The sequence below is a fragment of the Vulpes vulpes genome, chromosome 7 (assembly GCF_048418805.1).
Source record: "Vulpes vulpes isolate BD-2025 chromosome 7, VulVul3, whole genome shotgun sequence".
In the NCBI taxonomy this organism is placed as follows: Eukaryota; Metazoa; Chordata; class Mammalia; order Carnivora; family Canidae; genus Vulpes; species Vulpes vulpes.
This window is the reverse complement of record NC_132786.1, coordinates 51,904,070-51,928,769: the sequence shown is the minus strand read 5'-3', so window position 1 is coordinate 51,928,769 and position 24,700 is coordinate 51,904,070. Positions and strand designations below refer to the sequence as shown.

Here is a 24,700-nt window from a genome sequence, read left to right as displayed (position 1 = left end):
ACTCTGTGATGATCCTGCACTGTCCATACACCATCATCCACTGCCTCAGTTTTATAAACTATCCAGAGAAGCATATCACATCATCTCTTTAGAAATTCTAGATTACAGCCCTTAGGAGAGCCTTAGAATTCTGAACAAAGCTCACTAGGAGAATTAACTGTGCTAAACATAATGAGACCATTGATTCACAGCTTGTAAGTACAATACTTTTGTTTTTGCGGTCCTATTTTATTCTTACTTTATAAGCATAATTATAAGGAACAGTCATGGTGCTAAGGCTTCAGTAAACTCCCTGCTTGCTTTTAAGCTCATTTGAACAGAAGCTTCTAAGTGGTATTTAGTATATAAAAGGAGAATTTCTGTTGTATGCTCTGAGCTTTTACCGATTATTCCCTAGACCATCTTTGACTACAAATTTTAGAGATGGGATGTCAGATGTGTGGGGTCTCAGGCAATGGACAATGTGAATGAAGAGGTGAGAATGAGGTTTTTGAACTTCTAATACCAGTCTCTCTCCAGAAACTAAAATTATTCCCTTGGACCAAGAAATTCGTTTAGCCTAATGTACTGGAAAGAATCACACAGGCCTATATTCAGATCCTAGCTCCTTCATTTATTTACTTTGTAACCTTGAGCAAGTTACTTAACCTCTTGGAGCCTCAATTTCCTCACATGTAAAGAGGGAATCATAATCCCCATCTCCCAGCTCACTGACTGCCGGCAATCTGGCAGGCCTACTCCATTTCCCTTGCAAACTCCCTTCCATTCCACACTTGTCAGCAGTGGTTTCAGATCGTCTTACGGTACTCAAAACCCCAGCCCTCTCAGCAGATGAACCTTTCTATTCAACAACAAATAGAAGCCTTCTTAGGAAGTTCTCTTTAATTTCTTGTAAACAAATCTCCGTTCCCATGCGTGTCTGGATCTGTGCTTTGATTCTCTTTGCCCTGTATTCAAGGTTCATCTTTCCATGAGTATTCTCAATCCCATTCTGGATCTTCAAAAATTTACCCCCTGTTGCCACCTGTCATCAACATGTGAGCCTACTGAGGCCTCTCAACATCTTAAAAAAGAAAACAAAAAAAAAACCCTTGACTCTACTTCCTGCTCCAGCTCTACCCTGTTTTTCCCTTCTCCCTTCACATCCAAGGAGCACAGCATCTGTATTCACCTCATGCATTTCTTCACTTTCCATGTGCTCCTTTGTCACAGCTCTTCTCAACCACCACGCGTTGAAACCAGTGCTTTCAAGGGTTGTCAATTGCTGTGTCAGTAGCATCAGTGAACACTCTTCAATCTTTATCATATTTGAATTCTTGGTAGTATTAATAGTTAGCCTCGCCCTCCTAATTGAAATGCTCTTCTCTCTTAGCTTCCGTGATACTGCATTCACCTTGGCTCTCTTCCTGACCCTTTGGCAGTGACTTCTCGGTTTGTTGAGTTGACTCCTCTTTTTCTGCCTGTTCCCCCCACATTGGCATTACTCAGGACTCTGCTCTTTTCAGAATATGATTCCTCTGGGTTCTCTTATCAGCTCTGCAGGTGTCCATCACGTTCTGTGTGCTCTGTGCTATGTTACATTCTGGATGCTCCCAAATCAATATATGCAGCATAGATATTTCTGTCTCTTTGAACTCCATATAATCAACTATGTAAAATCTATCCTAGTACCTTTGGAACTTATCCACCTGGGTGTCGTCCAAGCATCTCAAACTTCATGAGTCTAAGACTGAATCCTTCAACTACTTTGGCTCTCTATGACTACATAATAAGGCATATCAAGATTGAGTGGCTTAAGAGAACAGTTGATATCACCTCTTATGATTCTGTAGATTGATTGGGAAATTCTTATGTTTGTGCCTGGGTGTTTCATGCAGCTGCTTTCAGATGTCAGCTGGGGCTGTTGGAAAGCTCCACTGAGCTGGAAGTCTAAGGTGGCTCATTCTCATGGCTGGCAGTTGGTGCTATGTGTTGGCTGGAGCTCAACTGTGGCTGTTGACCAGAGCATTCCACACAGCTTGGACTTCTCAGCACATAGCAGCTGGTTCTGGAGAGAAGTATCCCAAGAGGGAGCATTCCAGGAGACCCACACAGAAGTTATGAACCTTCTCACATTGGACATCAGACACGATGTCACTTCTACTACATCTTCTTGGTCAAGAAAGTCAGTAAGATCAGCTCAGATTCATGGGAAAGGAGAATTAAACTTTCCCTCTTGTGTGGGGAAATGGCAGGGATTCGTTTTATAAGAGCACGTGGGATGGAAGCTATTGTGGTGGCCATCCTTTGGGAAATATAATTGCCGTATCATCTCTCTTTCCAGATGTGTCTTTCTTTCGGGGCTTTTTGTGTCAGGAAATGGCATCATCATTCACCTAGTTACCTGGGCCAGAAGTTTAGGAGTCATGCCTAACTCCTCTCTCACTTCCATATGCAATCATCTAGTTCTGTGGGTTCCAAGTCCACAGTATCTCTTAGATCCATCATCTCTCACCTGGATTATAGAAGCCACCTTCTGTCTGGGCTGTTTCGTCTCTAGTGTTGCTCACAGTCTTCAAACACGAATCTGAAATATCCATATCCTGCCTGACCCACTCCAGTGACCTAGACTCCAGTCAGGTGCCTTTAAATGACTTCCAAGGCTCTCACAATCTGGCTGTTCATCATACCATCCTCTAATACAGAAGCAGTAGAGGAGGGAGATAGAGTATAGGCTTTTAAGCCAAGCCTGCTGGCTTCACTTCCTAGTTCTGATCATTCACGGCTTGGTTACTTGGGACAAGGTATAAATTACTTCTTTTGCCTTAAGTTTTCTCATCATTAGAACAGTCTTAAAAATTCAGTGGAAATACTTTAAATGAAAAAAAGAAAGGAAATACTTAAAATAGTGTGGAGTACATAACAAGTGCTTGAAAAATGTTAGTGGCTCTGCTCTTACTACTTAACGTATGTCTTCTTTGCTGGAGTAGGAGGCTCAGATTATATGCATTTTCTGTCCCAAGCTCTCAGCACAGTTATCAACATGCAAAAGATGCTCAGTTACTGTTTATCAAATGAATAGATGAAAATAGTATAACTAAATGCTATAGACTATAAAAAAGGGCCCAACACAGTGCCTTGCAAAGTATACACAAAGCAAATCTTGGTTACAGCCTAGTGGTTAAGAATTCAAGGTCTGCCACCTACTTTAGGTGGCTTTACATAAATTGCCTTCTCTAACCTCCTTTTTCTCCATGGGATAGTACTGAGGTTTAAATCAAATAATACATGTAGGCTTCCAGGCAGTGACTGGGACATGACGAGTATTTGATACATGTCAATAATGATGCATTCACTCTTTTTAACACAATTCTATATTATGCACTTGTAATTTGTAGCAAAATTTTTTTAAGAAGATCTTTAAATCAGCATCAAGAATATTCTCTAAAGCAATAATAGAAATCTTATTGTTATTTATTTTTAGTTATTTGGATTTTATGAAAGGAATCTTACTTTGTTTTGTTGTGGGTTTTTTAAGATTTTATTTATTCATGAGAGACATAGAGAGGCAGCGACAGGCAGACAGCTTCTCCTGTGGGGATCCTGATGTGGGACTCGATCCCAGGACCCCAGGATCATGACCTGAGCCAAAGGCAGACGCTCAACCACTGAGCCATCCAGGTGCCCCTATGAAAGGAATCTTATCCTTAATACTCCTTTGAATGCATAGTATGGTACATTTATTTATTGAGCATATACCATGTGCCATGCACAGAGCAAGGCTCTGAGAATATAGCAGTGGAAAAAAAAAGATAGTCACAGTTGTTCTCAAAGCATGTGAATTGCTAGGCAAAACAAATCAAGCAGGCAATTACAATGAGTTAGCAAATGCATACATCGTAGGGAAAAATAGAGGGTACCATGGCAGGATATTTCAACACTGTCTTTATTTGAAAGGAACAATAAGACAAATGCCAAAATTTAGCATAGGATAGTTTGAAACAATATAAGACAAATAAAAGGCCATAAATTTTGCCTGGTGTAACTCTGGCAAATTACTTCTCCAATCCAAAAAAAAAAAAAAAAAAAAAACACTTCTTATGTACAAACTTCCAGTTATAAGTTATGGAGTATAGTATATAGCATGGTGGTCACAGCTAATAATATTGTATTGGATATTTGAAAGTTGCTAAGAGAATAGATTTTTTTAAAAAAATTTAGTTAACATACAGTACAATATTTCTGGTTTCTGGAGTAGAATTCAGTGATTCATCACTTACATACAACACCCAGTGCTCATCACAATGAGTGCCCTCCTTAACACCCATCACCCATCTAGCTCATCCCCCAACCACCTCTCTGCATCAACCTTCAGTTTGTTCTCTATCCTTAGGGGTCTCTTATCGTGTGTCTCCCTCTCTAAGAGAGTAGATCTTAAATGTTCTCATCACAGGAAAAAAGTGGTGATTATGTGAAGTGATGGCTGTTAAAAAGACTTGCTGTGGTGATTACTTCGCACTGTAAACAAATACCAAATCGCTGTATTGTACTTCTGAAACTAATAGAATGTTTTATGTCAATTTTATATGAACAAAAAATTTTTAAACTCCTTTTGAGTACAAATTTAAACACTACATATATATGTGTGTATGTATATATACATAGAGAGATTCATCTTGTCTAAACGAAATAATTCAAATAGTTTTAAATTTTTACATTATTGTTCATCATGTATGAATTTTCTCAGATTCTGAACAATTTCAGAGACTTAATTTTATAGCAAGTTAAAGATTGCCTGTGATTTGAAGAAATCAGGGTTGCAGGTACCTTGACTTTTATTCAATATTGTTTATACTATTTGTGTTGCAGTGTGTAATAGTTCCTTAATTAGGTGCTATATTGATCTAGTTCATTAAACTGTGTTCATGAGGTATTTATGTTTTAATTCACTTCGCCTGTGATATAACACTCGGTATCCACAGTGTTAAGTTATGGCATGTGGTTGTTTATAAAAGAGAGGTTCTTTCAGAGAACTCAAAGTCAGGGTATGAGTCCAAGGTTAAGTCATAGAATTAGAGGGTGGGCTATTGATTGTCTGTAAATGCCTAACCTTGCTTCCTGACATCTTAATTATTAGTGCCTCTGTGGGACTTCAGATGATATTATCATTTACCCTCCTCAACAATTAAGTTAGACTTTTTACAGTTGGATTTCTTTTCTGTCTTTCCATTTTAATGATGGGTGTGTTTACTCCCATCATAGGCAGGCAGCAGATTCATGATATGGATGGCAAAATATTTAGTAGTTTGCACCTTTGGGTGGTTGTTTCCTGATATCCCAAAATACTTTTCAGACAGATACCAAACCTCCTAATTATCAGTATGGATTAAACATTCTATTTTGTCCTTATCACATCTAGGGCTGGCAAATTATTATTTATATGATATCTCAGAGTTCAGGGCATTGTTAATGCATTATCTGAAAAAAATGCCAATTTTACTGGGGGAAAAAATGTACTGATGCGTTGGCCTATAGACTGGGGATCACCTAAGAGGGAGAGGAGTAACAATAGCTTTGGGGATGTGGCCTCTTTCTGTTTTCACAGTCTGACAACCGTGTTTTAAGACATTGAGACGTTGTGACACACACTTACTGATGAAAGGGAAAATCACAGTTAGTAGGTAAAAAAGACCGCTAGTGGTTCCCACATTCAGGCACAACAGGAACCCTGGAAAAAAATCTTCAAGATGATACCCTATTGTGTTTGAAGACATGATACACCTCACTCGTACTGTGAAGGCTTTAATTGGTTTGATTCCTAACCTACGAGCTTTGAGTTTAGAATAACTACAGGGCGCTCTGTTGCCCTGGCTATTTTTTTTTTCTCCTCCATTTTTCCTCCTTTTTCTCTTAGTAAAACCTACAAACAACCTTACTGTTTCCTATGATCATTCCCAGGTTCAGGCTCCGGGGGTTAAGGATGGAGTGATCTCAGTAAGGGAGGATAGAGAGCACCAGAACCGGCCCTCCTTTTATATCCTCTGAAGCCAAAGTTTTCTGGAATTCAGGACATGATGAAAGACATCTGTGGCCAGGCTTTTATCTGAGAGGACTGATGAGCTTCAGAGGAAAAGGTTGTGGGAGTATTTACAAGTTTATCAAACTGTGTCAATGGCTCACTGACTTCCAGGGGTGTTTCCAATCAATAAAGAGCATTTGAAAACGCTAACAGGAATGACCACACTTGACTTGGCCAAATGAGAGAGAAGCCAGGACTTGAAAAGCAGTCGTGCAGAATTTAAAAAGGCAAAGCCCCTTCACAAAACTATGGTCCCCTGACATTCACACTAGAGACTGTAGCAGGAATGTGACACTAATCTAAGCTGCCGGTTCCATGGATTTAAGTAGAGAAAAGTCAACGAGGTCCTTGAATCTCTACATCACTGATTATAATGAGAGGTCAGGGCCGCATCTACCTTTTAGAAGAGACATTGTAAGACTTTAATTCAAAACAAATTCATTCGAAATGGTCTCACAATTGGAAGCAAATAGAAGTGGCTGGGTACTTTAAAGTGAAAAGAGCCATAGTTCTTTTTTTTTTTTTTTAAGATTTTATTTATTTATTCATGAGAGAGACACAGAGAGAGAGGCAGAGACATAGGCAGAGGGAGAAGCAGGTTCCCCACCAGGAGCTGATGCGGGACTCGATCCCATGACCCCAGGATCATGACCTGAGCCAAAGGCAGACACTCAACCACTGAGCCACCCAGGCACTGTGAGAAGATTCATATTTCATAAGAAAAGCTAGACTAGATGCATGATCTTCAAGCCATTTAGTGCTTGTGCCTTAAAACAAAATATGAGTGCAAATTTAAATTTTATTTCCTGCAACTGTGAGACTCATAAATGTTGTAAAAACCTGTTTTATAGGGAATTGTGCTTATAACTATTAGTTATATGCATTTGACTGAAATCACCTAATCCTTATATAAATACATGAGATATTTTTGTAACTAAAGTATAAAAAAGCAAAAACGTATTGAAAATACCTCACTAAATGAGACAAGTAGGGACTTTTCCCAATAGTTCATGTATTCATGGGTGGATATTATTACAAAAGCAAAGCAAGATTCAGTATCAATTTTATTCCCATTTCTTTTTTTATAAATACAAATAGAAGAAATCTCGCTACAAAATAAACAGATGGGAAGGAAAGGATTTTTTTTTAGAGTGAGCCATTTGACTCTTTGAAATCCTTATTAGTCATATGTCAAAAATTACATTGTGATCTATTTCTAAAAGGTGTGTTTAGCAGTCTACAAGCTGTTTTATCACCTTTCTTCATCAGTCTTACTGAAAACACAGAGCTGACAACTAACTGCTCTCAAAAAATATTTGTTACCAAGTCTTCCAAATCCACCCATTTCTCAGCATCTGTGAAGTGTACCCATTTAAGCCTTCCCAAGGCTTAGCAACATACTACTAATTGTACCTGTTACTCTTTTACTTCGTGGCTGTTTAATCTGGTAAACACAGAATGGTGTGGAAAATGGAACCTCTGTTCATTTTAATTCACCTTTGTGATTATAATATCACTTGAATTCTTTTGTTGTAGCATATGCTTTAAATACCTCTAATTAGCTCATTTAATTTATGGGAAATACTATATAATTTACTGACAGATCTAGGACTCACTAAAATCAAACTTTCTGTTAGAAAAAGTCTGACTTCTTTTTTCAGTTCAAATACAGTAATAAACATTTTTGTCACCGTCATCACAGTTCGGAATTCCTACTCTAGGTAGATGGTAGAGAGGGCATGAACCCTCGCCATGAGTTTGGCAATGATCAAATAAGGCATCACTGCTTTTAATATTTCTTACCGTAAGGATGTTCTCTCTACAATCATGAAACTCTTGTGCCAGTGAAAAGTAGCTCTGCCAGTGGTGGGGATGGATGATGAGGTCACCGAACATGTTCTCTTTCCCTCTTGATGTACCAGGCTTAAAAACTTACCAACAGTCTTAAATATTCCAATTTTTTTTTAAGATTTTATTTATTTATTCATGAGAGACACAGAGAGAGAGGCAGAGACACAGGCAGAGGGAGAAGCAGGCTCCATGCAGGGAGCCCGATGTGGGACTCAATCCCGGGTCCCCAGGATCACACCCTGGGCTGAAGGCGACGGCGCTAAACCGCTGAGCCACCTGGGCTGCCCAAATATTCCAATTTTTAATGCCGCACTTTGTTTTTGATAGAAATACATGCAAGACAGGGAAAGACACGAAGTCGCTACCTTGTGTTGATGATGTCTCAACTAAAGAAGGCTTCATCAACAAAGATTCTTTCAATTTTGCCTTAGTTTGGCACGTTAGAAGCTTTGTGCTTAAGACAGTGTGTCATAGTGAGATTCTGAATACATGAGAGGTATGCGCTTCTGTGGTAAAGAGAGTCTACAAATAGAAATTGTTGAGGTTCTAGAAATTAATTCCCTTAAAGCAGACTATTTCTTCCCTCATTGAAAATCTTCAGGAGAAAAAGGAGAGGAGGAAGGAGGGAAGGAGAGAGAGAAGGAAGGAAAAGAATTCTTCATGTAGTCTTCATACCTGGGGGTATGAGTCCTCTTCTTTGAAGACTCCTGGACTAAGTGACCTCCATGGGCCCTTGAACCCTAAGATGCTATGATGTTATGATTAGTGAGTCTTTTTCATTACAGAGACAAGAAAACAATTATCTCAACTATTACTGCCCCCATTCAAGTACATCCAGTCAAGCCTGGTTATTTTGTTTTACAAATGAAAGAGCATTCTTTGTGAAAAAGAACCACCTGTTTAATTGCTATGGGACTAATTGGATAAGTAAATACACATACTGACACAACGGTACACACACATATCATTTCTATGAGAAAAATCTTAACCCTTTGAAATCAATATATGATGAAAGCAACAAAGCAAAACCTGAAACCCTTCAAGTCACCACTTGATAACGATTTCCAAAGCTAATGCTTGGGCAAAGATGATGTTTGGGGGAAAAAATTCTGTGATTAGCCCTCTTGTATGCTTACCAGCACTCAAAGTGCAAGTATGCTATTAAAGCTGCTTAAAACTATTTATAGCAGGATTATGCAAGATCAACATCATTGAGTAGATTAAATCACACAGGCTTCAGAAAATAATAATAGAACTTGTTAATAACAAGAAAGTGTAATGATAGCCTTAGTAATGTGGGAACTTGATGAATGCATCCAAATATGAACTATTTCCATATTTATACATGACGTGTACCAACCAGTCTTCATGCGAAAAAGGACTACTACTTTATTCAGTGTTTTAGAAATGGTTTCGTGTGGAAGGCGACCAAAAGACAAAAACCTATTAGGAATTTAGTATAAATCATAACCCAAAGAATATCCCATTATGGCAGGTTTTATTTCATAAGAACTGGTCATTTCTTCCTAATAAAAACGAGTATTGGGGTGCTTGGGTGGCTCAGTTGGTTGAATGTCTGCCTTTGGCTCAGATCGTGACCTCAGGGTCCTGGGATCCAGTCCTGTGTCAGGATCCCAACTCAGTGGGGAGTCTGCTTCATCCTCTCCCTCAGCCCCTCCCCTCACCCCTGGCTCCTGCACTTGTGTGCTGATGTGCACGCGCGCTCTCGCTCTCTCTCTCTTCCTCAAATAAATAAATAAAATCTTAAAAAAAAAAAGTATAGAAAAACCTGTAACTTTATATCCTAAAATTGAAAGCTAAGCAGATTCTCTAGAGTGGTTCAGTGGGCTACCCCATCTGATTTTATATGAATTAGACAGATTCAAAACTCAGTAATTTAAAATAATTTTTTTAATAAAAAGCAAAGATTTTACTGATGACTATATTAAAACACATAGTTTTGTATTTCTGCAGACCTCAATTTGGATCTTGAATTGACCACTCACTTTGGGAAAGTAATTTACTTCTCTGAGGCTTAGTTTTTTCATCTCAAAATAGTATCCACCTCATGGATTTTTTTTTTTTTTTTAATTCACAACAGATAATACTGTGAAACTACCCGGCATATCATAGGCTTTCAATAAAAGTTCTGTTTCTCTTTCCAACCTCTTTAATCATTTCATTAAAAGCTAATATATGGGGGCACCTATGTGGCTTAGTTGGTCTGAGTGTCCAGTTCTTAATTTCAGCTCAGAGTTGTGAGATCACATCATGCGTCCTCTGTGCTGGGCATGGAGTCTGCTTAAGATTCTCTCTGTATTTGTCTTCCCTTCTCTTCCCACCCTACTCTCTCTCTCTCTCTCCCTCTTTAAAAAAAAAAAAAGGCTAATTTATGACATATATAGGTGCTAATTGCAGAGAAGCATCCAAAATGTGAAGTATAATTTGTCCTCAGCTATTTAAATTTTTCTATGAATAAAGAAAGATGTCTAACTAGATTGGAAGCAAACATAATATCTGGGTGGTAGGATTCTATTTTTTATCTTTGTATTTACCTCTTTGTTCTAATTTTGCTAAAATGAATATGTATTACTATTGTAAAATAAATATTTAATATTTCAATGAATGATGTAGTTTATAATCTATGAGCTGATACATAAAAAAATCACAAGGATTACTATAATCCAGTTTTTCATTCTTATTCCCTAGAGCATATTTTATTACTAAATTATTAGTTAAAGAAAAATAGACTTGGTAGCAGAAGCGTTAAGAACTGCCACAGTTATGGACATCAGGAGACAAGAGGAGGTGGGATTGTAAATAATGATTTTTCGTTAAGCTTTCTCATGTCATACCTGGGTTATTGCAACTATAACCTATCTTATCTCTCCACTTGCAGGCTTCTCACTATGGTAGTTCCCTTTACCTGCAGAGTATGTGTTCCAAGACATCCAGTGGATGTCTAAAACCACAGATCATACCGAACTTTATATATATTGTGTTTTTTCTGTACATAACCATGATAAAATTTAATTTATAAATTAGACACAATAAGAGATTAACAATAACCAACCATAAAATAGAGCAGTTACAAAAATATACTGTAATAAAGTTTATTTAAATGTGGTCTCTCTCTCAAAATATCTTACTGTCCTTACCCTTCTTTTTGTGCTAATGTGGGTTGATAAAATGCCTCTGTGACAAAATGAGGTGAGATGAACGATGTAGGCATTGTGATGTAGCATTAGGCTACTATTGACCTCCTAAGTACACATCAGAAGGAGGATCATGTGCTTAAGACCATAGTTGACAGTGGGTAACTGAAGCAACAGAAAGCAAAACCAAGAATAAAGGGGACTACTGTATGGACTCTCATGTCCATGAACATGACTTCCTGTCACCTTCAGCCCATTAGCCAAATGGTCTCCCTTTAGCTTATATCACTGTCCTTTGCAACCAAAGGTACATTTGTCATTGTAGGATATAGTAGGCCAGATAGAAGACAGTCCCAGCATAATATTTACAAGTATTATACTCTCCCTCAAACTTCACATTTATCTATAAGGGTGAGTTTATTGTGAATTATTCTAGACCCCAATGGGCGTAACTTGGCTATCTGCCATACTTATCTGTGATCACAAGACACTTTCCTTGGTAATCTGGAATTCTGTTACTCCTGATTATAAACACATGTGCACACACACACGCCTGTATACACCGCACATCATAGGAAAAGTAAGTGCTTTTATGGTACTGAAAAACAATATGCCCATATTAAGTCAACTTCAAGTATCTATTTTTTAAGTTTTTATTTAAATTCCAGTTAGTTAACATACAGTGTAATACTAGTTTCAGGGGTACAGTACAGTGAATCAACACTCCCATACATCACCCCATGCTCATCACAATTAGTGCACTCCTTAATCCCCATCACCTATTTCCCCCATCTCCTCACACCCTCCCCTCTGGTAACCATCAGTTTGTTCTCTAGAGTTAAGAGTCTGTTTCTTGGTGTGTCTCCTTCTCTCTTTCTTTCCTTTTCCCTATGTTCATTTGTTTTGCTTCTTAAATTCCACATGAGTGAAATCATATGCTTTTTATCTTTCCCTGACTGACTTATTCACTTAACATAGTACACTCTAACTCCATCTATATTATTGCAGATGGCAAGATTTCATTCCTTTTATGGCTGAAAAAATATTCCATTGTGTATATACACCACATCTTTTTATCCATTCATCAGGTGATGGACACTTGGACTGGTTCCATATCTTGACTGTCATAAATAATGCTGTAGTGAATGCAGGGGTGCATGTATCACTTCGAATTACTGTTTTGGTATTCTTTGGGTAAATACCCAGGAGGGTGATTACTGGATGTATAGTTTTATTTGTAACTTTTTGAGGAGCCTCCATACTGTTTTCCAGAGTGGCTGCACCAGTTTGCACTCCCACCAGCAGTGCAAGAGGGTTCCTTTTTCTCCACATCCTTGCCGACATCTGTTGTTTCTTGCATTGTCGATTTTAGCCAACCTGACAGGTGTGATGTGATATTGCGTTGTAGTTTTGATTTGCATTTCCCTGATGATGAGTGCTGTTAAGCATCTTTTCATGTGTCTGTTGGCCATCTGGATGCCTTTGGAGAAATGTCTGTTCATGTTGGAGACCAAACTTCTTAAGCTGGCATTCAGGGCCTTCCACAAATTAGTATCACTCTCCCTTTCCAGCCATAGTTCCCATTACTCCCATGACAAACACATTACTGTATCCCATTCATTCAATATATACTGACAGCCAAATGCTTTCTATAAAATGCCTTATGTAATTCTTACAATAGCTCTGTGATTGCATACCACCCTCATTTTACAGATGAGGTTTAGAACCAGAGATTTATGATCTTCCTTAATATCACACAGACCGTTATTGACAGAACCAGGATTCAAACCATTTGACTGACTCCAAAGCCAATTTTCTTAACTTCTTTTCTAGCCATATGGGTCTCTCTGTTCACCATCACTGTAACACATACCCTATTATTCTTCTGTGGGTTTTTTTTAAAGATTTATTTATTCAAGAGAGAAATTTTAGAAAGCATGCATATGAGTGGGAGAGGAGTAGAGGGAGAGAGAATCTCAAGCAGACTCCCCACTGAGTGTGGAGTCCAACATAGGCTTGATCCCACAACCCTGAGACTGTGACCTGAGCCAAAATCAAGAGTCGGACACTTAACTGACTGAGCCACCTAGGCACCTCTGTACACCCATGTTTTTAATCATAATGTTTACTCCAACTCAAAAGCCTTCATGTCCTTCAAAGTTTACCTCGGAATTTAACCTTTCTGTGCAATCTTTCAACTGCCTGCCTACAGTGATACCACCTTCCTCTGACCCTTAACCATCTAATGGCTTTAGATTGTCATATAGTTCATTAGGTTGAAGGTATTGTCTTTCCTACCACATAATTAGTTGCTTGATAGCAGAAGCCATGGAAGCCAGAGTACATAAGTAAATAATCCCTAAGGTTATGTTCTTTGATTTATATTTCTTTCTATCACCTACAGTTCTATGCCCCTAGTAAATGCTCAAAAATGGACTCAAAACTAATAACTTCTCAAAAATATTAGACTCTCTCCTCCTGTCATTAAAGTAAGATAGTTCACAACTCTGTGATTTTGAAATTAAATCTCTAAATTTTGAATTGACAACTTCTCTGGAGGCTATTATGTTTAATAGGTACTATATCATATCATGTAATACCGGAATTAATATTCAGATTAGTATTTTTAAAAGAAAAATCATAGTAGGGCAGCCCCGGTGGCGCAGCGGTTTAGCACCGCCTGCAGCCTGGGGTGTGATCCTGGAGACCCGGGATCAAGTCCCACATTGGGCTCCCTGCATGGAGCCTGCTTCTCCCTCTGCCTGTGTCTCTGCCTCTCTGCCTGCCTCTCTCTCTGCCTCTGAATAAATTTTAAAAAAAAAGGGGGGGTCTCTTGGTAAGAGATCTCATTTAAAAAAAAAAAAGAAAGAAAGAAAAATCATAGTAAGTCAACTTTATGACTTTAAATAGTTTGAAGTGATAGAGGATAAATTTCCAGTTTCATCCCATCCCTTAGCCTTGATGGGCCTTTTCTGAATAAGAGACAATGTGGTTTTTTATCTATTCAAGGTAAATTGTAAAGCCTTCTCTATTACCCGGCCTTTCAGAACAGTGGGAAAGAACCTTAGGAAAGAGGGAAGGAAGAGAAAACCATATCAAAAAATAGGGGTCTTGGATCTGTTTCCCCAAACCAGGAAGTGGCAGAGACTCAGGGAGCAAAGGGCTTTTCCTACAGGTTGTATTGAAAGGGGTAATACAACTATACCTGGTGAGGCTGTGAGTGAATTTGAGATGATAGTCAAAAGGAAGAGAAAGGCTATGACAACCTACTTCAATATCTTTGAGATAATTTGAATTTACGCCTCCTTCCTTCCCCCACATAAGTGTCCCCACTACCCCTGCTCTTTCTTCCTCCCTTCCAGCATCTGAGCCTTTATTCATCCTGATGTATAGTTCAGAGGAAACTGCATGAATCCATGCCATTGATTGGTTTTGTTGTTTGCTTAAAAATTGATTTGGAAATCTCCATAATCCATTCTGCCTTAATTTACACCTTGCAGTGCTATGGAACGTTTAGAAGGACTGATTTGTAACAGACTTAATCTTTCCCAAGAAATAACAAGACATATATTTGTAAGATAATTACATTTCAAGTGATCAAGAACGACTGTAGGTGTGAAAAGAGATTCAGTAATAGGCAGACCTTGGGGGGAAGTCAAAAGATTTTTACTTAAATATCTTAAGGAATGTGCTAAATCAGAATTCATTGAACAACAATAGCGAACAGAAAAGCTTTTAAAGTGAAAATTATATGAGAACACTCATTTATCAGAAGATGGAATACCTGAGCATTTCATGAAAAGAACTTTTTGAAAGGAAATCTGTTTTGTTGTTTGAGGCTTTGAGGGAGGTGGCATTGCTGTTGTTTTCATTTTCCATTGTTCCTCATTGAGTCTCTTCCATTCAGGAAAATTAGGTGGATTTACACAAGAAAATAACACCATAGATTCTGGAGAACTTGATATTGGCCGAAGAGCAATTCAAGAGGTTCCTCCTGGGATCTTCTGGAGATCACAGCTCTTTATTGATCAGCCACAGTTCCTTAAATTCAATATCTCTCTTCAGAAGGATGCATTGATTGGAGTATATGGCCGAAAAGGCTTACCACCTTCCCATACTCAGGTAAAAGTAGGCTTTGTTGTCAATAAAATGGAAGCTGCTAGTTTGCATTTTTAAAGTTACTCTGTTTCTTAAGTTCAGCTGTTTAACTGTTGGACCACTTTCGTATTGATCTTTCACAGTGAAGAGAATTTTGAACGTAGGTTACACTTGAGGTTTTCGAATTAGTAGGAAGAACAGCATTTTCTTCCTGACTCGCGTTAATCGTTATTGATGGATTAAAATGTACTAAAATTTGTGAGTAACTGAATGAATATCGAACATCGTCTGAGCACCTAGCAAAACATCATGGATTTTCCAAGTGTTTTACCAAGATTCTATGAGAATTTCAGATGATATTCCTTTCGTGTAATAGATGCATCGTATTTTTATCTCAAACAATGTATTCATGCTGTTGAAAATATATTGTATTTTTTCTACTTAATGCCAGACTTACTGTTTGTAAAGAAATTATAGGAACATAAACATAAATATGATGATATAAACTTTATCAACTGAAGCCATGATTCCTCGAATAAAGAGTCAAAAGAACTTCCATAGATAACCAAGGGTGATGATCATCACTTTACTGTAGAATTCAAAACAGTTCAAATACCCTTCAGTCACACATTCAAGGAACTTTAAAGTCAGTCTGCTTGCATGAAAATTATGTCATAATAACAGTACAGAGAGCTGCTATCATAATTCTGCAATCTTTCTCATAATCTAATACTGGATCAAGGCATGTAAGATGGAAATTGTGGTTTAAAAGAGGTCCCATTATGTCTAACAGAAATTATTTAAATTACCTACTATAATATCGGAGCTCAGACTTTTCCTAGGGTCAACTATTATGTTAGTCAACAGAGGAATCCCAAAAATATAATAAATGGTTAATTACTATTGACAACTGGATAAAGTCTAAAGTTATACTTGATAATTAGTTTATATACCCATCGAATTTCATGTAGATTTTAACTTGATTTATGAGATGAGGACTGGAGGGTTTCCATGTATGCTTTATAGTATATAATTTTGTGAGAAATGCTTTTTTTATAACCTAGGAATATAAATCATAAAGAAAATTGATCATATGCCAATAAAGGAATCATATCTTTTGAGAAAGATGAGTAAGAAACTTTGAATATGCTTTGTCTTATATCACTGTAGATCAGGGAAAGTTTATATATATATATATATACACACATATATATACACTCATATATATGGGTAAGTTTCATATATATGTGTATATATACATATACACACATAAATTATATAGCTGTAAAATTTTTCAATATCATGCTTTGGTGTATTCATTTTTCTGATAACATTTTTCATATCTACAATATTGAAGTAAATGCCTTTGATCCTTGCATATTAAATATTCCACATTGTGTGCTAGGATCCAATTTAAATTTTTGATTACAATTATATTTGACTATGCTGTAGGTGATGGAGTGTACAGTGTAATAATCAGATTGTCTTGAAGGGAAGTGGGTCTCTTTAAATTCACATAAAGCAGACAGATTGCATTTATATCAAAAGTCCAGTGAAACAGAAAAATATTTTTTTCGTTGGAACCATAAATACATGTTTAAATCACTTTTTTTGTGACTGCAGAAATACACCTCCACAGTGGAGGTATATATACTCACAACAGGGGAGGTATATATACTCACAACAGTGAGTAACCTATAAGTTCCAGAAAATAATTTCAAAGGGAAAATGTTGTATATGTTAAAGATTCATTAAGATTTAGGGTTGGCTCTTTCCAAGTTATATATACCATAGAAGATTAGGGAAATAAAAAAGTGCAGTTTCAGGTTTTCCCATAATTCTTCTGGTATTTAAATACAATATACATGATACTTTCCCTTTCTACCACAATATATGTGTTTAACTAGATTACGCATTTTCTGAAGCTCCACAGTTATTAGAGTTCCTGTCTCTGGTTTATTCAAGATCAGCAGAGCAAACAACTGTTTCTGACTTAAGTGTTTAAACATGAAATATGCTATAAAGCAGCCCAAATTGAACATTTCTCTGTTTCTGGGGAACGCTAAATAAATCAACCTGAAATAATTAAAATTGGCCAGCCATTCAGAATAGTCACTTGAGTTTTGAAAGTCTTTGTGACCCTTTATAAAACTGTCCATTTAATTGTTACCAAGGAATCAATTGACTTTCCTCTTGCTGATGCCCAATTCATTCTCCTGGACAGTTAGAAGCCTAAGGAAGCAATTTAATGCTTTACAGTTGACAGTATACTGACTGTATCATTTAAGTGCATTTGCATGAAGGCTGTCTCAGTAGTTGGAGACCTGAGTTCTGTAAGCATACACTCCTACCACTTTTTGACCTTGTGACCTGGAACAAAGCACTTCTCTGCACCCATGTCGGTCCAGAAAACGAAACCATTGGATCAGATGGTGTCTAAAATCTCTTACTCCTCTGTATGGCAGTCATTTACAGCAAAACCATGCCATGATCAAAAAGTTGATTTAAAGATACAGTTAATGGGATGCTTGGGTGACTCAGTAGGTTAAGCATCTGCCTTTAGCTCATGTTATGATCCCGGGGTCCTGGGATCCAGCCCCACTTTGGGCTCCTGCTCAACAGAGAGTCTGCTTGTCCCTCTGTCCCTTCCCTTGTTTGTGCTCTCTCTCAGATAAATAAAATCTTCTTTAAAAAAATACAGTTAAGTATTCATAGATTCTGAGTTCTTATCCTTTTAATAACTGAACTAAGCATGTGGATAGTCTGTTTAAAAATGAACCACTAGAATAGTCTTATCAAGTCTAACCTTTGTTTCATAATTACCGCCCCAAAGTGATAAGACTGAATGTTATTCTAAAAATAGCCTAAGATCCTAAGACTTGCCCCCACAAAAAAAAAAAAAAATCCATGTCTCCATCTTATGAATGGGTATTAATTTGAAAGTAAAGCCAGTAACCCAAGTCTGTCCAGAAGTCATTGCTTTATACTTTACACCTTGAGAACAAAAATTATTAACTATTTTTGTTCCGTATGATTTGTTTGCTTTTTGTAGAGATAGGTTTAGAGTTAAGTAGAGGACTTGTCTTTAGGTTTTTGAATAACCCTCCTGAAGGCGTGTGTGAAATGCCCCTACAGAAGACCCTAAGCAAATTCTCAACAACTGTGGCCTCCCGCCCACCACCACCACCATACCCACCACTCTCCAGCCTCATTTTATTGTTCACGGTGTGATGCAAATAGAGACTCCTACAATGAAGGTGGTGACTATGAGTATGAGCTTGAAAGACCAGTTAAAACTCAAAATTTCCTCCCTTTCAATTTTGCCGTTACTGTGCTTAATGTCAGAGGAGAAAAATGTTTATATGCAAAGGAGCCATAAAAAGAAATTTTCCCTGCCTCTTTGCCATGCTAGTATAAATATTTAAATCTGATGAGAAAATGAATGGCTTATTTGAGATACAGGCATCTTTCGAAAGTGCTGAATTCATTTTCCTCTGATAATTTTGGAGGACAATTCCAGTGAAAATTTTGCAAGTTAAATATCCACACCAGTGATTATTTTCATCCTTGTAAGGTAGAAATGAAAAAAGTTATTAAATGCTAACCAAGTTACAGCTTTTTGTGTGTATTTCTCACAGCTGCATGATGCCTTAAGGTAGTTTCAATACACACACACAAAAAAAAATAACAAAAAATGTTTTTACATTTAAATAAAAATTTTAGTACATTGGAAACTGAATGAGATATTCTAGATTTTGTCCAGTAGTAACATTAGAGGTCTTTGATCTGTACAGTGGCGACACATTTAATCATGAATCTCGGAATCCCAACAGCCAATTTTATTCCAATTTGATTATATTAAGGGATTCATATAATAAACTTCTCTTTAAACAGTCCCCGGATGAAATTCCATTTCAAGAATCTATCAGAATAGAATATTGGCGATTTGCATAGACAGTACTGTAACATTATATATATTGCACTGTAGTGTATTTTCACCATAAACACAGCCCTCAGGAATCAAGTGAAACTGGGGAAGAATCTATAGAAACTGAATCCCTTTACTTGTAAGGAGCTTTTATCTAACAAGTTTATTAAACCTGTGTTGGAAAGTCTTTGCCATGTCTTCCAAACTCACTGCGTTATCCCTGATTACCAAGCTTTACTACTGTCACTCACCTTCCATATTTTTAATTATCTTTAAATCCTCCAGTTGAATTCTGCTAGCAACACAACATTATTGATGAATCTTACTAAACCAAAAATGAAGTTCACTGACGTTCACTTCCTAATAATAACTGGGCGTATTTACTGTTACTGTCATCTCTTCGGCACTCCCTCCCCATTGTTTAATTTTTTAGACTTTTGGGCAGAGATGTATAGGCATCTGGATATAGGATTTTAGTTTAACTATTACAGAGTACAAAGCCATGGGTTTCCTTCCCCAGATACCTGGGATGGTTGCATGAGGGTCACAGAGAGGAGTACGGTGGGTGGTAGGAAAGACCTGAGCTTTCTCACAAACCAGTGCCCCTGCTTACCAGGGATCTACCCCTACTCAAGGGCCTGAAGGCTTGGTTTCCTTCATCTTCACAGTGGAAACACCGACACCTTCCTAGAAGGGTTGCCACGATGATTCAGTGTAATGCTGACACAGAGTGCGAATCAGTGGCAGTTGTTGCCACATAGTATTAAGTAGGAGAACACTTTGCGAGATTAACAAATGGTCTAAAATTAGGTTGCCAGGTGTGACATGTTACAAGTTCAAGGTCGTATCCATACACAGCCTGAACTCATCAAACACCTTATCAGTTGCAAGAGTCCGATCTGATTCCAGAAACCGAGTGTGCACTAAGGGGAAAATGATTGTCCAGTTTCTGTAGAACAACAGTCTGCGGTGGGTAGTTCTCTTTCATGATCCCTGTAGGTGCTATGCATAGAAGGACCTGTCCATCAGGGACCTTTTCCTGACATTGTCTTTAGTAGAGCTGAGGGGAAACAGTGGGTAAAAAAAAAAAGAGAGAGAGAGAAGCAGCACCATGGAAATGTTTCTGACCACTAACCAGCTGTACTTGTCCCCACCCTCAGTACGACTTTGTTGAGCTCCTGGATGGCAGCAGGTTGATTGCACGAGAGCAGCGGAACCTGCTGGAGCCCGAAAGAGCAGGGCGGCAGGCGAGATCCGTCAACCTGCACGAGGCTGGCTTCATCCAGTACTTGGACTCTGGAATCTGGCATCTGGCTTTTTACAATGACGGGAAAAATGCGGAGCAGGTGTCCTTTAATACCATCGTTATAGGTAAGCACGGTCCTTGAAGCCTCTTTTTCTGGGCTGTGGTCTAAACAGTGTGTTGAATAGAAACTCAGTTGTCTTCCCTGATTTGGAGTGATCCCTGGGGTGATGAAGCCTGAGGTCTAATGTGATGAAGTCTAATGTGAGAACTATTTTTAAATTTTTTATTTACAAATATGTGACACACCACGAAGCATTAGAAGAACCTATGACTTGGAAGTGTCTTGGCATCTTGAAAACACTTAAAAAACATCTGCCTTTGAAATGGCCATGCTTTGCTTTACTATTGGAATAATCAGGTGGCTTGCTTCACTTTATTATTGGAATAATCAGGTGGCTTGCTTCGCTTTGCTGTTGGAATAATCTGGTGGCTTGCTTTGCTTTGCTATTGGAATAATTTGGTGGAAGTGAATCCTTGGCCCGGTCGTGGAGCAGGTCATCCGTGATTCCCTCAACGTGGAGCTAGGATGACCAAAGTGATGCAGTCTACCTCGTGCAAGCGGCAGGCCGGGCACTGAATATTCCTTTTCTCTCTTTTCTTCAGAGTCCGTGGTGGAGTGCCCCCGAAATTGCCATGGAAATGGAGAGTGCGTTTCTGGCACTTGCCATTGTTTCCCAGGATTTTTAGGTCCGGATTGTTCCAGAGGTATGCGAGTCCCAGTCCTTTCTTAAGCCCATGCAAACAAGCTGTAGAAACAGGAGTAATTCAGACCCTGGGCAGGGCGAGAACACAGGGGGAGGGAAGGCAGCATAGCCCCCCACAGCCCTGCGCCTTTCCCCCCGGATGTCAACCCCGAGGGTGGTTGCTAACTGCCCTGTCGTGGTCTGTTTCGCAGCAGCCTGTCCGGTGCTGTGCAGCGGCAACGGGCAGTACTCCAAGGGCCGCTGCCTGTGCTTCAGCGGCTGGAAGGGCACCGAGTGCGACGTGCCCACCACGCAGTGCGTTGACCCGCAGTGCGGGGGCCGTGGCATCTGCATCATGGGCTCCTGCGCCTGCAACTCCGGATACAAAGGAGAAAATTGTGAAGAAGGTAAACATGCCAATATTTACAGAAATCTCTTGTTCTCCGCAGAAAGGAAGAAATTATCTTTGTGATCTTCCGTGTGGCAGGTGCATCTCTTTGTGGGCCTCCCCGTGAAAGTACTGTTCATTTCCACACTGACCCATGCATCGTTGTGTTAACACGTTGATAAAAAAAAAAACACAAATGCCCAAGGGAACCCCTTTGGTCTCAGTAGTGTGATTTTTCCCCCCACTCTGAGGAAGCAAGCAAACACTTGTGTCTTGAAACCAGAGATGGACAGTTGTTTTGTTTTGTTGGGTTTTTTGGGTTTTTTTTATCTTTGCTTTTTCGGTGGTGGTAGGTTTTTGTTGTTTTGTTTTGCAGTTTCTCACTTGGATGCTAGCTTTTAAGTCTAGTGTTGTGGCATCTCTAGGAAGACAGGCTATATTGCACGCGATATAGAAGTGAAAAAAAAATACATCGTGGCCTTGCTCTATAACTGTATGTAATGATGATAGTCAAGATGCTGTACTGTAAAGTGCAGTTGAATTGTTTTTTTTTTTTCAAAAAGCAGAAAAGCACCATTTCCGTTTTTCAATCAAATTGATTTTATTGATCTGCACACAGAAAGTAATGCAATTAAGTCTCTGGAATTAAATTTTCAGGCCATTGACCCTACATGTGTAAAGTTTTATTGAGTCAAATTGCTAAATTAAATCTCGTCATCTAAACCACATTAAAGTGAATTAAGAAGGATAGAGAGTATGCAACTCATTTATTTCTCAAACAGTTTGAGGGTCCCATACAGCTGTCAGTACTCAATGTTGTGGATTAGGTCAGCTGATACGATTTTGTTACAGAGAAGCCAATACTTATTACTATCTGATTAAGCAGAACAGAGAGCAGTAGCCTGAAATCTCAGGAGCATCTATGTGTGTAATTTGTAAAAATTACAAATCCTTGCAAGAGTCTCAATTACCTAACTGGCATGATTCTCAATGCCGTTTTATAGGATTCTTTGCATTTTCAGAAACCAGTTCTCAAAAATGGTAAGGAAATAGTTGAGTATCCAAAATCATCACATACATTGGGTTGGGATTCAGTTCTTTATCCTGCGTGTACTACGTATGTGTGACATCTTCTAGATTTAACTGTGAAATAATTCTTGTTTCTCTATTGCAGCCGACTGTCTTGACCCTGGATGTTCCAATCATGGTGTTTGTATCCATGGGGAATGTCACTGCAGTCCCGGGTGGGGTGGCAGCAATTGCGAACTGGTGAAGACCATGTGTCCAGACCAGTGCTCTGGTCACGGAACGTATCTTCAAGAGAGTGGCTCCTGCACCTGTGACCCTAACTGGACTGGCCCAGACTGCTCAAATGGTAAGGTGCATCAGTGCAGTGTGATCGAGTACTTAATATTGTGTAGCTGAAGATTAAGATATCTTAATTTTTAAAAACACACTTATTGAATTTAGTGTAGATTGTATTGAAGTTATGATTTATAGAAATGAGTGTTAAAAGTAATGAAATTCCATTGCCTGATAAGAAGAAATCAGCTTTGTCAATTTGTCATTAACATTTCTCCCTTAGTCGCATGGTAAAAAGAATACTATTTCATTTGTGTAAAGAACTAAATCTTCTTACCTCTCAAGGCCTGTGTAGAGCTTGGGGATTTAAGCACATTATCTCATAAACAGAGAAGCTCAATTAAAAAATAATTTGACAACATAAGGCTAAACATGATCACGGCAAAGAGTATACATACAAAGATATTATGATGTGCATAATGGTCCAACACTGATTTTTTTTATTATAACAGTATTATTATCATAAAAATGGCAGGTAGTAATTTTTTTTCAATCAGTCGGTCTGTTATTGAGCAGCAGCTATGTGCATGCATGGCATGGTGATGAGTCCTGAAGGGATAAAAAATAATGAATTCTTCTTACCCTCTCAGATAGTGGCTTTCAAATTTTTGGCCATAACCCACAGCCTTAAACAGTTTTACATTGTGACCCTACTGTATATAATACACTCGCATAACTGAAACAAAGCTTTACAAATTGGTACACACAAAATGCTTTTCTCCAAGGATGTCCTGGTTTTTTGTTAATGCTGGTTGTATCCCATGAATTAATTCCATGACCACATTAGTGCCACAGTGTGAAAAGGTACTGTTCTAATCTGGATGATTACAGTTTAATTGGGCAGATGAGGTCAAATGTACCCGAAATACTTGGAAACCAATACATCCCAGTTTAATATTTTATTGGATATTGTATGGAATAATATGCTAAATACAGTCAACATTCAGAGGAGTGCCCTGCCTTGATGCACATTGGAAGTTTTCAAGGAGATTTTGGTTAACATTTGTCACCTTCTTTCAAGATGGTAGTTAGTGTAGGGATGGAAGAAGGTATTTTTCGACTAGGGGAACAGTATGAGAAAGTACTTCATAGCATAGACTCTGAGATCAGATGTATGGGTTCACACCCAACCTCCACTACTTAATAGCTGCATAAACTTAGGCAGACTAGGGTATGCTTTAGTTTACCCATCTCTTAAATGGATTTAACCGAGACATGCTTTACAGAGATACTTTGGCAAGTGCTTGAATTAACGTCTATAAAGTACAAGGCTTATTCCAGAATCCATTCCAAATAGAGCATAGAGCTGCCACCTCCACTGCTATGACTGTTACTACTACTACGACAACTACCATTAGCAAAGATCCAACTATGAGATTATTGTTCTGCACGTGGGAGAGTAAAGGAAAGATATTCGGAGGTAAAGGCTGGGTTGGGCCCTGTTACGAGGGACGCAGCTTAGAAATGATGGTTCAGACAATGGAGAATCCACTTGTCCTGACAATGTGCACCCACCAGTGTGATGAGAGCAGTATGTGAGAACTCCCCAATCGATTATGTGTCAGAGAGCACGACTAGTTGGAATTTGATGGCCGGAAGGCAAGTTTGAGAGCTTTCCCAGAGTGTGAAGTGCCGAGAGCGTGAATTCATTTGGAGTTTGTACAAATGAAGAGGATAAATTGGAGGGCCGTTTTAAAGGAGAACTAGACGGAGCCTGTAGAAGAGACAGTACAGAGTTGGTGCGGAGAGCTGAACATCTGCAGCAGGGTGGGCTGGGGCAGTGGTCATGTCTTTGGGAAGGAGTGAGGAGTGAGGCAGGATGCAGGGGAGGCGATGGGGAGAGAGGGGGGAAGGCAAAGGGACAGGTCTTG

At 38.6% G+C, this 24,700-nt stretch overlaps 1 protein-coding gene across 24 annotated transcripts in view; it reads left to right on the top strand.

The window, feature by feature from the left end:
- TENM3 (teneurin transmembrane protein 3) overlaps window positions 1-24,700 on the top strand; it is a 2,512,213-nt gene that overhangs the window by 2,377,491 nt on the left and 110,022 nt on the right. For all 24 annotated transcript variants that reach the window (XM_072763857.1, XM_072763858.1, XM_072763865.1 and 21 more), the window contains 5 exons: window positions 14,972-15,186; window positions 20,251-20,461; window positions 21,000-21,101; window positions 21,292-21,486; window positions 22,642-22,842. In XM_072763857.1, coding sequence (XP_072619958.1) covers window positions 14,972-15,186; window positions 20,251-20,461; window positions 21,000-21,101; window positions 21,292-21,486; window positions 22,642-22,842 — 924 coding nt within the window. The remainder of the gene's footprint in view (window positions 1-14,971; window positions 15,187-20,250; window positions 20,462-20,999; window positions 21,102-21,291; window positions 21,487-22,641; window positions 22,843-24,700) is intronic.